This window comes from Pundamilia nyererei, unplaced genomic scaffold (genome assembly GCF_000239375.1).
Source record: "Pundamilia nyererei isolate P.nyererei 1_Seehausen unplaced genomic scaffold, PunNye1.0 scaffold00143, whole genome shotgun sequence".
In the NCBI taxonomy this organism is placed as follows: Eukaryota; Metazoa; Chordata; class Actinopteri; order Cichliformes; family Cichlidae; genus Pundamilia; species Pundamilia nyererei.
Genome location: NW_005187544.1, coordinates 1298567 through 1314752, shown reverse-complemented (window position 1 = coordinate 1314752; position 16186 = coordinate 1298567). Strand labels below are relative to the sequence as shown.

The window sequence follows — 16186 nt, the reverse complement described above, 5'->3', positions numbered from 1 at the left end:
TGTGTGTGTGTGTGTGTGTGTGTGTGTGTGTTAAAAAAGGGGTTTGAAATCTTGACGTTCAAAAGATATTTTAATCTGGCAAATAAATATTTCGACACCTGTCTCAGCTCATACGCACATGTAGAGAGCGTGGTATCGACTCCCAGTGCTCTTTGCCCTTTGACTTTTGGCTGCTGTGTGAATGATGAGTTTCTTGAGGGCTTGTTGACCTCTGACCTTACTCTGTTTACTTCGCTTATGGGAAGGGAGCTAGAGCATGGGAGAGGCAGAGAATAGGGGGCAAATCAATTATTTTCTTGCAACCTGAATAATGGAACGAGTTTGATTGTCAATTGTCCAGGTAAAATTAAATTTTCATTGGAACCCACCAAAATACTTTTTTTTTTAAGGGGGGGGCGGGGCGAACTGGCTGAGAGGATACTGGTGGGGGCGAGGTCAGCGGAAATTTAGCAGTTGAATGAATAGCATGCTCATGAATGTTTAGTCTTAGATATTTATTTTAATACACTTGGCTCTGTATGATGTCACTGAGAGTAGATGGTCATTTAAGGCACACAGCCCTAAGCTTTGAGCATAAAAGCTCCACCCACCTGTTGTGCGAATCTTCTGTTTGCGAAGGGCAGCCAATCAGAAGAGGATTGGCTTAAAGGGAGGGAAAATGGAGCTAAAACAACTAATTTTAGAAAGTGGATGATTTTGTAGTGTAAAGCAAGTTCCAATGATGAGTGTAATAATTCCCAAATGTAGAGGATCCCTGTCAGAACTTTCTAAATATGTCATGTTTTTATATGGAAAACATTCTAGAAAGATGCTTCCCTTTTGGATCTTTGTTAAACATTAATTTGGACCCAGATCATATATACGTGCAATGGCTCTGGGTTCTTATGTCATGTCACTCATCTGAGAAGTGAAGTGTGGTTCTCAGGTGTATTTGTGTGGTGCTATAATACTCTTGAGAAAAGATGAAAGCTTTCAGTGGAAAAAAGACGAGCGTTACCCTTTTCCTTTTTGTCGGGTCGTCTCTTCTGTGGGCGTCCTTCTGTTTTTGTCTCTTCTTATCTCTCGTGCTTTGTCGTAACTGTCTAACACTCACACACAGCAGTGATAAATTATAGATTGCCTACTGCCAGGGGCCAGACATCACTGGTTTTCTTTGGCAAACCTGTTTGCTCGGCTCCAGCCGTGCTTTGCCATCGACTGCAGCAGTAACGGTAGAAGGCGGCGCTTTGGAAGTGTGATGAAAGAAGCAAGGCGAACCAGTTGTTTCGATAAATGAAAGGGTATGAAAGTAAAACACTGTCACAGGGCTGAACTCTCACAAGAGGGAGTGACTTTGTCTCTCTGTTGTGTCAACTGTTTGTACGAATGACTAATGTTCCTTTTATCTCCAGTCTAAAGGTTAACTGCATAATGAAACACTTCCTAATGTACAGCCAGCACTATGTGTAATTAAGATATAAAGCACGCTGCTAGAGCTTGGTGAAAGAAATCAATCCAAAATTTGAGCTGGACTAGAAGAATATGCATTAAAGCAACTTTACAGCAGTGTGCCCACAACCATAATGCCTCAGAATCTGCCTCTAAGTCAGATAAAAGTGGGTTAAAACAGTTAAGTGTTCAGTTCTAACACACAGACAAACATACTTTAAATTATATTAGTAACAGACTATAAAATACCAAAATTTGACTGAAACGCAAACTTCTTGGATGCTCTGTAATACAGAACAAGCCAGATTATCAAAACTATTTTTTAGTACCAGGCTGTAAACATGTTGCAGTTCTGTAAAGTTGGACGGGAGTGTTTGGGGGCCGTCTCGTTTTTGGAGCCCGTCCCAAGTAGTTGGTTGAGAAATGGCAGCTTTTGGCACATTCACGCTGGCTTCTTTTTCTGGTTCCTGCTTCAAATAACACATCCAGTCCTGGATTTTTAGACAAAAAAAAAAAGTTCTTCAGTTGCAGCTTCACAGCCTCTCTGAATGTTTCCTAACAAATAAGAAAGTAGCCTTTTTGTTAGCTTGGTATTTTTAGGTTGAAATGCAACGATCATTTTAAGGCTTTTATGCAGTTTGAGTAATAAATCTAACATTTGACTTTTTTCTTCCATGAAAGCTCGTCTCTATTAACATCCACTTTAACCATCATGTATTCAGCTAGAGCCAATTTTTTTATTTTTTTTATTTTTAAGGTTTTATTTTGTGCCTTTTGTGAGGTGTTGAAAATGTGCTTTGTAAAAGGAAATTTATTATAGCTGTAACACAGACCACTTTACACAACCTTATCGCTTACTGTGTTGCAATGCGTGTAAATTAGAGATTTTCATATTGAGCAACAAGACATTCAGCCTGAAAGCTTCGCAGTCACAGACCTGCAGTGTTCTGAAAGATCTGCCTGTTTATGGAGGGCTTTTTTTTTTTTTTTCTGCACAGCTTTTTGCTCTTAGTTTGACTCAAAGAATTAGAGTTGCCCAGATTTCAGGGTAGCTTTAGTGTCTTTTCATTGTGTCTGTGTTATATGGTGTTCTGAAGTCTGTCACTTTTTTCTGCCTGCATAGCTCCCAGGGAGTGTGAGGAGGACGAGTTTCACTGTCAAAACGGCTACTGTATTCGCAGCCTCTGGCACTGTGATGGCGACAACGACTGTGGGGACAACAGTGATGAACAGTGTGGTGGGTACACACACAAAGAGGCTCACCTAAGCCCGAGCATGCAAGGCCTTTATTCATTCTGACAGTATTTGTAATAGTATATGAGCCTGTGTGTTCTTTCCATGGCAGACATGCGTAAATGCTCAGACAAGGAGTTCCGCTGCACGGACGGGAGTTGCATTGCTGAGCACTGGTACTGTGATGGAGACACGGACTGTAAAGATGGATCAGATGAGGAAAATTGCCGTAAGTTACTGAGAGAGTATGCACAAGCTTTGTTTTGTAGACACATTGACAGGCCAGCTTATATTTGTAGGGCATCATCCACGATAACTCAAGTCAGATCAGAGTGATGGTACACTGCAGCATGTAAAGTCAAAATTGTGGCCTCAGAAAGGGGCAAATATGCTTACCAGTAAAGCTATATGTAAACCAAGATCTCACAGTAACAAGTTTACCCCAGACCATGTAAATGTGTTCACTGTCTCAATGTAGAGCTGAGCTTCTGCTTCATTTCATGTATAGTTTCTGACAGACTCAGCAAAGTAGCATCAAAACTTCAAAGTGCCTCCGACAGCCAACTGCTGCACCATCTTTTCCAGCATCTGTTTAACATGTCTGCGTGTCTGTGCAGCTTCAGATGTGATGACAGCCACCTGCAGCGTGGAGGAGTTCCAGTGCGCATATGGCCGCTGTATCCTGGACATCTACCACTGTGACGGAGATGATGACTGCGGAGACTGGTCGGATGAATCGGACTGCTGTGAGTTCCCCGTCGCATAGCTAGAAACACACCTGCAGCATTGTAGACGTCAGGGTCTAGTCTCAAACCTCCAGGGGGAAAAAAAGTGTACTTCTTAGACACCAATCCAATTTTGGGGCAGAAGTAAAGATTTGACAGGAAACGCACTCAGTGTTTAGCTAGGTGATCTAGACCAATCGTGCCTCTCCGGCTGGTGTAAAGAATTGCTGTCATTTGATTACACACACAGGCACAGATGAACATTTCTTAGGATCCCTGCCAGTGATCGTGGCTCTCACTAGACTGTGTTGTGCATGGTGGATGAAGGCAAAGCTCTTTCAGTTTTCTCTTCCCTCTCCTTCCTTTTATTCTCTGCCTTTCCTCTGAGTGCAACTCAGATTCATGTGTTACAGCTTCCTGCACTAGTTCAGCTGGAGTTTAAAAGTACATTAAAGGCTCATCTGAACAGGAAGTTTAACATCCATCATTTTTAGTGGTTACACCGACCGAGTCTGTTCCAAACTGGGCTCAGATACTGAACGCTGACAGTTAAAGCATGGTGCAGTATAGGGCTGCGCGATATGACCAAAATCTCATATCCCGATATAAGACATCTATCGTCCCGTGTTTTAACCGATGCATGAAACTATACATTTTAGACATAAGTTGTGAGTATTTATTACACGGCATGCTGCGGGGAAAAGCCTGTTCTAACGTTTGAGTCTAAGATTTATTTTTTAGCATCTGGCGGCTCTTTTTTAATTCTCACCCGTAAATAATCTGCTCTTTCACGTGATTCAGTTTATTTTGAAAAATCTCAACAGGATCTTGAGCTTTATTGTGAAAGGTTTATGTAGAACATAAACAAGCGGACACGCGATGGTGTTACTGTCGTTGTTGCTAACCACAATGCATAAAAACAGGCGCTTGTCCATCCGTAGTGTGGTTATATAAAATATAAGAGAAAGAGAGAACTTTAAGAAATTAATATAGCCACTACAGTGACCATCAACACAATGAAAAAAATATTGCCGTAAACAGTTTATTTTGCGACACCACGAAACAAATGATAGCGTAAAATGAAACGATAGACGTTTTTATATCGTATCGTTATAAAGTAAAGTAAAGTAAAGTTTATATCGAACAGCCCTAGTGCAGTAAAACATCTGTAAAAGAGATGCAGCATGTAACTGATGTTGCTTCAACTACTGGTTATTTTGATAATTTGACTTGAGTATTATTTGTTTTTGTCCATTAATACTAATAACAGAAAATGATGGCTGTCTAAGAATCAAATGATTTCCCATTTATAAGTGAGAATAGATCTTGTGTAATTGCACTGAAGTTGTCCCAGAAGGCACTGAAACCACAAACAGCCATAAAGTTTCAGTCCATTTAACTCAAATTGGTCAAGGTGACGCCTTTCACACCGCCAGCAGCTACCACTGCTCTACCTGCACCTGTTGCTCAAAGCAACCAAATATATGGTGGCCCTGAGAGGTCACACGGGCCGCAACTTAGGAAAACACCAACAAATATTAAAAAAAAAAAAGAAGGAAAAAAATCACAAAACAAAATTAAAGTGTTTGTGGGGAAACATGAATGTGACGGACCTTCTGCAGAAGTGACAGAAACCAAAGGGCTGAGACGCTTAAAAGAAGCTCAGGGTTATCAAATGTATGTTTTAATCACATGAGTCATATAGTACTGTAGATACACTTTTTCTTTCAGCCATTTACTGTTAGCTTGTCACTTCCATGATGTTTTTGTGTCCCCAGAAACACTAAAGAGCTGTTAGGAAGTGGCATTTTTGCTATAGTTGAGCTTGATAAGGTGGGTATTTTACCATTGGATTTGATGCAAAGTGACTCTACAGAAGAAGAAAAAAATGTGAATTGTTGATTCATTGTCTGTAATCTTGAAAGCTGATTCTTTGATAATAGTGTTTATGTGTTGTAAGAAAGGCCCTCTGGTAGCTGCACGAAAATTGAGCTTCATTGTAAAACACTGAGTGCTGATTTCACGTCCCGACGTTCTGTTGATGGCAGGTTGGGCTCAGGAACAGCTGTTGCTCGACAGCCTGTGTCATAACTGGAAAGCACTCTGTTAGATCTGTGCTGTCACTGTATCTCTCTCTCTTTCTCGCTCACACGCACCCACACACACACACACACACACGCAGAGTGAAGCCACAGTCCTGACATAGACTATCATGTTTCGTTCGCCTCGCTCCAGAGACGCTGCCTGCTGCTGACTAATCTCTCGGCTTCTCCCCTCCCTGTTCCCTTGTCTCCGATTTCTCACGTTCATTTGCTCATCATCTTTTAACTGCCCACCACATCCAGCTCTTTCACAGACACATGCGCTCGAGCCCAGTGGTTTCCCCCCACTTTGATGTGTTTATCTGCAGCGCAATAAGCACGGCTTCAAAGTTTTGCAACATCGTTTGATCATCTGTAAGGTCAAATTATTCAACTGAGCAGCTCTCTGTTTTTTCCTCTCATCTCCTCCCACATCCAGGTTTTTTAATTGCTGCCTCACTTTTGTCGAACTTTTTTCGAAAGTTGAGCTGGCATCAAAGCGTATTTGAAAGGGGGGGAAAAAGCACAAAAGGGGCAGCAGAAAGGCCTTAAGAAATACTTTAGATAACTGTGTGTAGGAAATACAGAGGCACATAACAGATCTAAATGAACAAAGTGTTGTTCAAGGTTTGTTTCAGGTCCTCGCTGATGATTGCGTGTCCCCTGTGGCTGTCCTTCACTCTCACACTGCCTGTTATTCTTCCTGTTTTATTTATTTATTTCTGACTCAGAATGGTTCAGGGCGAGAGCGTTCTTTTTTTCTTTTTAGTAATTTAAGTCCTAGTAAATTCTGTTTTATGCTGTAGTTTGTACACAAACACACACACACACACACACTTAGACAGAGAAGGCATTTCTGAGAGGCATAAGACAGCCCATCCTCAGACAGCATTCCTTGGCACGGACTCTCCAGACACATGAAGGGCGCTTTGTTAGAGAAGTCGACACTCTCTCTCACTCCCTCTCTCCCCCTTATGTGAATACACACACACACACCCAAAAGAGATCACACTTGCAAGCCTCGTTACCACTGATGCCGCTTTGGGCTGCGTGGCTGAGCAGATGAAAGAGCTCAGTTGCTGTTTTTGTGTGCATGTGTGCGCGAGGGAGAGAATAAGAGATAGACAAGAAAAGGGGGGATGAATCATTTGGGTGTGTGCGCGGGTGTCGGTGTGTTAGTTGGTGTCCCACGCTAATTCCCTTGGCCAATAAGTCTCTCTCTCTCAGCTTCTCTCTTGTGGGAAAGCCACCTGCTGTTTTGATCGTTTCTTGCCCAGCTGACAGGCCTGCACACTGTTGCTAGAAACTGTCTTGACTCACATGCCTGCTGTAGCTTCGATGGGAGCCGACTCGTCCTGTCATGAGGAAACGCGTCGAAGAAATACACACACGCTCACACACGGATGAAGGGTTTAAGATGCTTATGTCTGATTCAGCTTTAATCTTCTCATCCACCTCCGTCGTCATCTGCTGCCAGTTTGAGCTTCACTTTGATCTGATCACATGTAGCGATGATGGTGGGTGATTTAAAGGTGGGACATTTATGATCTCCGCTTAGAGATGATCATGCAGCAGCTTAAGTAAGCAGATCTAATTACTATATGTGGGAAAAGTAATATATGTTTAGGTATGTGGAATGCGCTCAGAGAAGATAGAGTAAAAATGTTTATTCTGTGATCTTGTGACAAAACTTTCACTCTTCAAAGGTGCATAAGTGGGATCAGACATGGTGCAAACTTGTAGATGACTTACTTTTCCAAAATAAACAAAAGGGTACCAAAAGAGACCTGATCTGAATAGACTAAAAGGTAATGGGATCGAAATTTGGTCAGCCTGAACACACCACAATGCTTGTTAGTATGTGTCATTATCTGTCGATGAACCTGTGATTGCTGATATATTTGCAGAGTTGTGGTTGCAGAACGACCTCTCGGAAGTATGGAGAAACAATAAGACGGCTACTTTAGCCAGAGAAGGTGCTCTGACAGTGAACTAGTGCTTTGTTATGCAGTACTTGACAGCATTTGTACCATGTCAGTTCTGCGTGGCACTGCATTTGTGGCAGAACAAATTTCCATCAGTGTCTTTGTATGACTGTAGCTGAATACAGCAGGAATGAAGAAAAGCACCACCTTGAGGCGCTACTGAGCATTTGTGGCGTGCAAGTAAAGTACAAATACGCAAAAAAAGAACTCCGCTGACAGCTAAGGTGACCTATCCGCTGTCGCTAGTCTCACTTTGTGTCGTCACAAAGAACTTTATCCCACATGTTGAGACAGCATCTTACATGTTTCTTGGCCCTCATCAAATTAAAACATGCAAGTCTCACACGAAAGGCATGACTCAAAAAGGTGATTATTTAATAAGAAATTAAACAGCTGGACTTACCAGTGGTTATAATACAGGGATGTTCAAAGACTGTCATACCATTAAAAACGAGCCTCCTTTTCATGCTTGCTATAGCAAGGAAGTGGACCTGTAACCTGCACAGTTTGTGTATATTTTTATATATTTTTTAGATTTATATATAACTCCAGGCTAAATCAGTTATATATATGTGTGTTTATTTAGCTTCACATCAGCCATGCAGATCAGTGGAATTCATGTGCAGCAGCGGGATGTGCATCAATGCTGCATGGAGGTGCGATGGCGAGCACGACTGTGACGACCGTTCAGATGAGAAGAACTGCAGTGAGTAGCCGGTGTCCAGAATTAATGAACAAATCAGTTAAAAATGAATCATTTCTTCTTTTTCCGTCATTATTTCAAAAAAGCATTCACCCATAATGACTGAAGTCCTAATGACTGATCTAAAACTATAAGAGTAATATGTATGTTTATGTGCGTCTCCTGCAGCCACGTCCATGTGCACGGCCGACCAGTTCCGCTGTGGAACTGGACGCTGTGTCCGGTTGTCATGGAGATGCGATGGCGAGGACGACTGCTCGGATCGCAGCGATGAAGAGGGCTGTGAGAAAACTGGTAAGGCTCTGGTTGTTATCTTGTTTTCAGCCGCTAAAAATAGTACAAGCTTCAACAGTAACCATGACAACAGCTCTGAACAGCCCTCTGCTGAGAAACTTCTCTGTTGGGAAACACAGTTGCATTTTAAAAAAAGGAAAAAAGTTCAGATTTTTTTTTCTTTTTTGGTCTGTTCCTTCACTGTGCTGTGGAAAGACGAACCGCAGAGACAGGCCTGTGTATTGTGATTAAAAATAACAGTGAACAGGCAGCGAGGGGGAAAAAGCTAGATGGAAACTTTTTATTCTGTTTTTGGATACTATCCACCAATAAAAGGAAGCATGGCGATAAAGAAGTTCAGCTTTGCAGGAAACCTGTGAATACCTGAAATGTTTCTTTTATTGCTCATCACACCATTTTATTCATATTTAATGATCTATTCAAATCCATTGTGTCATTTTTAAACCTGCTTATGTGCATCATAGTCCATGCACAGTCACCTGTTGTTCATGCTTGCATGTTACATAGGGTACACACGCACACACAACATTAAATACGTACATACATGGGACTTAAACCACAACAGGGAATTAAAGACATGGCAGGCAACTGACTGTCACAACCATAGCACATACTATTTAGATATTTAAGGGAGAACTACTTGGATAAATATGGCGTAGAAAAGTGTTTCACTTATCAGATCTGTGTTGTATCTCCTCACAGACAGTCCTCCATGTGCCCCTGATCAGTTCCAGTGTGGGAATGGCCGTTGTATAGGCCTGCGGAAGGTTTGCAATGAGGTCAATGATTGTGGTGACGGGACTGATGAACACCCACACCATGACTGCCGTAAGTGTAAGAATGGTGACATCGGCATCTGGACACCAATATGACGATTACATAATAGTTTAAAGAGTTTAAAGGCAGATAGCAATGACGACATTTGGTATCCAGTGCATCAGTCGATAGTTTTTTTCTTTAGACACAAGAATGATAAACAGATTTACCTAACATTTGTTATGTGAAGTTATATATGAGTCCTTACTAAGATAATATTAAATTGTAGAAATGATCTTATTTTATTGTTACAATAAATTATGGAACACTGGTAACATGTTTGAAGGATGTTTCTGTGTCTTCTCTTTACTTTTTACATTTATTGGTCTGCCATTATATTTACAAATACCGATTTCATCAAGGTAAAATGTAGTCCTAATGCTGACTCGGTGAGATGACGCTGTCAACAGAAACCATTGGAACAGCTGAGGGTGTATAATAAATGCTCACATAAATTTTAACAGCAGTTTATACTGTATATGTTGACCTGGGCCAGCCTGATTGCCATCGCCATCCACGGGCCTAGCTGCTTGTGTGTCTAAAATATTTTAAGGCCCAACAGTAGATGAGTCAGACACTTTTTATAGTGTGCGGCTGTATTTATACTGAGCTAGGATGCTGTGTTTATGTTCCTGTAATGTTTCTGTGTTGTGCGCAGGGCCACGCTCCAACGAGGGCAACTGTAACCAGAATAACGGAGGCTGCTCCCAGAAGTGTCAGATGGTGAGAGGACTGGTCCAGTGCACCTGTCACACTGGATACCGACTGATGGATGACGGCAAAACCTGCCAGGGTAACACTGGCTTGCTTGCTTGCGCGTGTGTGTGTGTTGGAGAGAGAGACAGCAGAGTGAAAGTGAGTGAGCAGGTTGTAGCAAGTGTTAATATTCATGACCTCTGCAGAGTTTGACAATTGGCCAGTTGCTACTTTGTGTTAAACATCTGATAGCTTCACTGACTTCCTACATGTGACAGTGCTTTAAGAATTGTTCTCAGTTTGCTACAACTCTACTCCCTCACTCCACTCATTCAACGTGCACTTCTTTTATAGCCTGAAGATGGTCTTTTGGAAATTGGTAATATAATTTACACATTAGGAACTAAACCAGTCATATAATTTGGTTAAGCTAAGCCTTTTCTTTTGCCAAGCATAGATGATTAAATTGTACAGAGAGACTCCAAGCTATCAACTGAATTAGAGGTGTCTGGGGAAAACGAATCAACAAATAAGCAACCAACCCAAAACTGAAAGTAGAATACAGATCCTGACTGAGTGAATTAAGCAAACCTATAAAAACTACAACTTTGCTCTACTTGTCCTGCCTTTAACTTCCTAAATACGGCCAGGGATTGAAGTTCATTAGTCCAGTCAGTCAGTTTTGCAATTCGTTAGCAGGGTTGTTTTCCAAAAGTATGAAGAAATTTCGCTGGAATTTCACAAGAATTTTCTCTTTGGGCTGGAAAGTTATTGATGACTGTTTGGTCTTCTTCTAATCTTGGATTTCTGCCACTAGCTAAACATTTTATTTGCCAGAACTTCCAAATCATGAAGATACATTCAAATCTACTCGATGTATTTTTTCCAGCTTCCAACAGTTAGTGTGCATGCATGTTGTGAAACTGATTTAGATAAAGGCTTGAAAACTAAAATGATGTACATATGCTCCAAAAGCATCAATGAATTTTCCCTTTCTGCACAATGTGTGTCATTGTTAATACTGTGGGAGATAAGACACCAACATCTATATGTCCCTCCCCTCCCTTCTTCTGTCTCTGTGGTCTGTTCCAGATGTGGATGAGTGTGCTGAAGAAGGCTACTGCAGTCAGGGCTGTACCAACACAGAGGGGGGCTTCCAGTGCTGGTGCGTTCAGGGCTACGAGCTCCGACCTGACAAGCGTAGCTGCAAAGCTCTGGGTACGAATGACTGGACTCTGTTTCATCCCTGACATGTGACCGCAGAGAGCTGTCGTGGTTTGACTTCTAATAAAAGTACAGTTGCATAGTGTTTGTACGTGTTTCAGCAGTAACTATATCCGCTGCTCTGTTGCCTGGTCTTGGACTTGCATTGAGGTCACCTCATTCGGAGGGTCTGGACTCGATTTAGATATGCTGCATAGGTAGAGGGCAGGCCTGGTGCAGCAGCACATCAATCTGCTGCGGTCCAGAGTTAAATGCAGGTCAGACATGTCTGTCACACAGCTGCTGCAACCCAGACCTTTATATCCAGTCAGATTAATGCTTTGTCTCATTTAAAGTGACCTTTTGTCCTAACTGAATTTTCTTTATCTCTCTTGTGTGTAGTTACTTGCCAATTTTAACCTGCTAACCTTTGCTTCTCCTTTTCACTTTAACACACGTCAACTCCATTCACGTCCCTCTTTCTTCCTCCCTTTAGGTCCCGAGCCAGTGCTGCTGTTTGCCAACCGCATCGATATCCGTCAGGTTTTGCCACATCGCTCCGAGTACACCTTGCTGCTCAACAACCTGGAAAACGCCATTGCTCTGGACTTCCATCATAGTCTTGAACTAGTCTTCTGGTCAGATGTGACTCTGGACCGCATCATGAAAGCTAACCTCAACGGTTCCAATGTGGAGGAGGTCGTCTCCACCGGTCTGGAGAGCCCAGGTGGGTACAACAGCTAATGGGATGCAGGTTCAGATGTAGGACAACAGACTCATTTATCATGTTTCCAATTTATTGGACTCTGCTGCTTTCTGTCCAACTATACTCTGCCCCACTCCACTTCATTCATCACCTTATTCATAAATGAGTTAAGCAACATAACATCAATACTGGTGAAACTTGAAAGTCTTTGGTGCTTTCTTCTTGTCTTTTTAATTTATAGTTTCTCTCTGGTTCCTTTATTTCTAACCCTGACCCTCCTTTTCTATTTCAATCTGTGTTTTTTGTATACATATTTGTGTTCGTTACATTTTGTCTTATTCTGTCATATTTAATCTCTTTCACCACTAAATTTTCTAAAAAAACATTATTTGCTTTCTTTAAAGTTAAAAGGATCATCATCTAGCACACGTGTTGTGCATGTAGCTAGAGTCATATTAGATTTAGCTTAGCCTACCATAATCGCTTAAAACAGAGAAAAGGCTAGCCTGACAGGCTTACAGCTCACCAGCTAACACACTGTATCTTATGTATTTAACTTGTCCTAGTAGTATCAGTTATGCAGTTTTTATTTCATAATCATGATTTATTCTTTCTACTGATACAGTAGTATCGTGATTCTCGCTGTACCAGAGGTTAGCTGTGATTACAGTCAGGCTACAAAGGCAAATCTGCTGCTACATCCTTTCTTGATTTTGTTTTGATTTTTTTGCTACATCATGACATTGATTTAGCTGGTTTTAAAGCTGCACTAGTGACACCACAATGTCTTGCTAGCTAAAGCGTTTGAACCTGAGAGGCAGATGATGTCTGTACAGGTTGTATGAGTCGGTTTTAGAGAAAGAAAAAAAAAAAACATGGAAAGGAGTAATTTGCCTAATAGTTTTGTTTAATTGGCTTAAAAAGTCCCCATCTATATTAGTTTTTAATTGTTATGAATTCAGTTTATTTACACAGCAATTCAATTAAATTCAGTTTTATTTATACTGCGCCAAATCACAGCAACACTTGCCTCAAGGTGCTCAAGGTGTAAGGTAGTAATACATAAAGAGAAAAAAACAACAATCATATGACCCCCTATGAGTAAGCACTTTGGTAACATTGGGAAGGAAAAAATCCCTTTTAACAGGAAGAAACCTCCGGCCGTCCATCTGCCGCGACTGGTATGATATGCAAATTGGCTCAAGAGTTGGCAGTTCGTCTTGTAATCGGAAGGTTGCGATGGCTGGGACAGTCTCGGTCGTTGTGTCCTTGGGCAAGACCCTTCACCTATTCTGGTGATGGCCAGAGGGGCCGATGGCGCGATATGGCAGCCTCGCTTCTGTCTGTCTGCCCCAGGGCAGCTGTGGCTACAACTGTAGCTGCCTCCACCAGTGTGTGAATGTGAGAGTGAATGAATAGTGGGATTGTAAAGCGCTTTGAGGGTCTCAAAAAGCGCTATATAAATGCAATCCATTATTATTATTGTTATTATTATTTTTCACACCATTTGGCTTCAGTCCAACACAGGTCCTTCAACCCACTCATCAAGAAATAGTTCTGCACCTTGATCCCAGTAAATCCACAACTTTGACTTTGTTCACTGGAGTTTTTTTTTTTTGAGAATTAAAAAAAGAGACATTATAATAGGTGATGAAGGTTTATTAGATTAACTATTACTAGCAAGATGATAGATGTTCTACCAGCAGAACACTTTCAAAAACAAGAACTAACAGCTACACAAATAATTATCAGACAAAGCAAATTGAAAAAGCTAAAGAGTATGCATTGCTTGTGTCTACTTGTAACATTAGTAACAAAATATTGGTTCATACTTAAACCAAACTCAGAATGTTCTTCTCTCCTTTTAAAGGTGGACTGGCCATAGACTGGATCCATGACAAGTTATACTGGACAGACTCTGGGACGTCCCGTATTGAGGTGGCAAACCTGGATGGGACACACCGCAAAGTACTGATCTGGCAGAACATGGAGAAGCCCAGAGCCATTGCACTGCACCCCATAGAGGGGTACGAGTCCAAACACACGCACGCACATGCAGTCTATAATTCACCACAGATGTACACACACTCATATATACATATCCCCTCTGGATGTGTCCCAGTTGTAGTGTAGCAGCAGAGCAGGGATTAACGTTTGGCGGCACAGCCATACCCACAGGCAAGCATCTGTGTGGAACAAGTCTTTCATGAAAGGGGCAGCAGCTAAGTGTGTTTTCTTCCTAGCTTTCATGAGCTGCAGTGGCAAGAGAGAGTTTTGGATGAACCCCCAGAGAAATTTAAAGCTAGAAAACTCATTCAGCTTATTAGGTTGCTCATTTGCATGGGATAATTGAAAATTATATTTTAAAAAAGAGTGTATCCTCCCTCTGAGCCCGGACAGAACAGATGAATGCTGATGGGGAGGACATGAATGATGAGGACAGAGGAGACTTTTCTTGTTAAATCAGGCATCTGTTGTGTCTAGAATCCTGACAGCCGTCTGCTTGCCTCTTGTCTTTAATGGACACCATGACTATCAGCTAATTTACACCCATCTAGTCTGCTGCTGTGAACAAACAAACTGAGCGTGATTGCCCCATTTTTCTTTTCAGTAAGATCTACTGGACCGACTGGGGTAACACACCTCGCATCGAGTACTCCAACATGGACGGCTCAAACCGTCGTGTCATAGCAGACACACACCTGTTCTGGCCCAACGGCCTCACCATAGACTACGCTGGCCGCCGCATGTACTGGGTGGATGCCAAGCACCATGTCATTGAGAGAGCTGACCTGGACGGACGCAACCGCAAGGCCGTCATCAGCCAAGGTACACTCCTAGTCTTGACTGTTACACACGTTTGCTGGAGCTAGCTTAGTTGCCTAAAGAGTGGGGCTGCAAAGTCAAAAGCTTTACCCAAAAATGATGGGCCTCTTGAGCAGCCTTGCTTTCAGCTCCTTATTCCTGCTGTGGCTGGTTCTTCTTCCTCTGTAAGTGACCAGGTTTAAGGATGGCAACGTTTTACATTTAAGCACTTTCGAGTGACTAATTTCAGCAGTTAAGACAACATAACTGCCAAGTGTAAGTACATGTGAAGTGAAAAACACGCAAATTATGTTTGGACCAGAAGCTCAACAGTAGATTCAAGCTTCAACAGATTCAAAAAGTTTTCATTTTTGCCACCAGAGTGAATAGGATCGATAATGCACAAGTCTTTAAAGGAGTTCTTCAAACTGGAATGACTCACATACTGCTCATAATTCATATGACCTCACAAGCTGCTGAAGGATTCTTTTTTTCTTCTTTTTTATTAAAAGCTCTGAGAGAGGCTGGAGAAACAGAAGAGATGCTGTATGTGGTGCGCAGAGGTCTGGCCGGAATTCAGGCTCTCATTCTCAATTTTCATTAATTATCACACTCACGCTAAGAAACACACATGCGGTAAACAAAGGGATAGATGTCGGATGTAGCACGCTGATGCCTCATTACTCCATTATGCCATGTGGCGTTAATCAAAAACATATTTCCATTAAAGAGCACATGTGGTTACCACTGAAGTGTAGACACACACACACAATCTATAAATGACGACGTAAAGCCAAATGTGTGGCTCTGTTTATGTTCTTGGTTCCAACTGAGAAGTGCATATGCACACTAAAAGTGGAGCTCTTGCACTGTAAGCAGGTAGGGTACTCTCTCTCTCTCTCTCACTCACTCACTCATTCACTCACTCACTCACACACACACACACACACACACACACACCAGCTTATTAGATTTATGGGTGGGACTCTAAAGTCCGCAAGCATTTGGACAGTCACAGTTTTATAGGACATGAGATTCAAAATTTGCTGGGTTTTTTTAATATAAAGGTTAGGCAATTTGCAGCGATTACACAACACAAGTTGAATCAGGATGAGTGCAGGTCTCAGCTGACAGTCACTTTCAGTTTGGGGATTTTTTTTCCGCTGATGAACTAAAAAGTGTGGAATCAGTGATGATGAAGAGGGTTTAAGAGTTTGAAAAGAGAGAGAGAGAGAGAGAGAGAGTGGCAGGGGGACTGTTTGATGAGTGTGTGTGTATATGTGTGTATGTGCACACCATCAGCCCTTTGAGCTCTCCTTAATGATGTGTGCTCTCAGGATAAAAGGCTGTAATTGGCCCTGTCCTTCCTCCACAGCCTCTGTTTGCTCAGACAACACACAGGACAAAATAGGACATTTGTGTGTGTCTTTGAGTGTGTGCATGGTTACATTCTGAGCCACTACGTCAAGGAATGTTAACAAGCATTTATCTCTCTGAACCTATAGTTCTCT

General features: G+C 41.9%; 1 protein-coding gene across 3 annotated transcripts in view; it reads left to right on the top strand.

The window, feature by feature from the left end:
• lrp4 (low density lipoprotein receptor-related protein 4) overlaps positions 1-16186 on the top strand; it is a 108030-nt gene that overhangs the window by 72761 nt on the left and 19083 nt on the right. For all 3 annotated transcript variants that reach the window (XM_005744403.1, XM_013913659.1, XM_013913660.1), the window contains exons 4-14: positions 2552-2665; positions 2774-2890; positions 3279-3407; positions 8039-8158; positions 8324-8449; positions 9152-9277; positions 9924-10058; positions 11054-11179; positions 11661-11891; positions 13741-13897; positions 14482-14699. In XM_005744403.1, the coding sequence (XP_005744460.1) occupies positions 2552-2665; positions 2774-2890; positions 3279-3407; positions 8039-8158; positions 8324-8449; positions 9152-9277; positions 9924-10058; positions 11054-11179; positions 11661-11891; positions 13741-13897; positions 14482-14699 (1599 nt within the window). The remainder of the gene's footprint in view (positions 1-2551; positions 2666-2773; positions 2891-3278; positions 3408-8038; positions 8159-8323; positions 8450-9151; positions 9278-9923; positions 10059-11053; positions 11180-11660; positions 11892-13740; positions 13898-14481; positions 14700-16186) is intronic.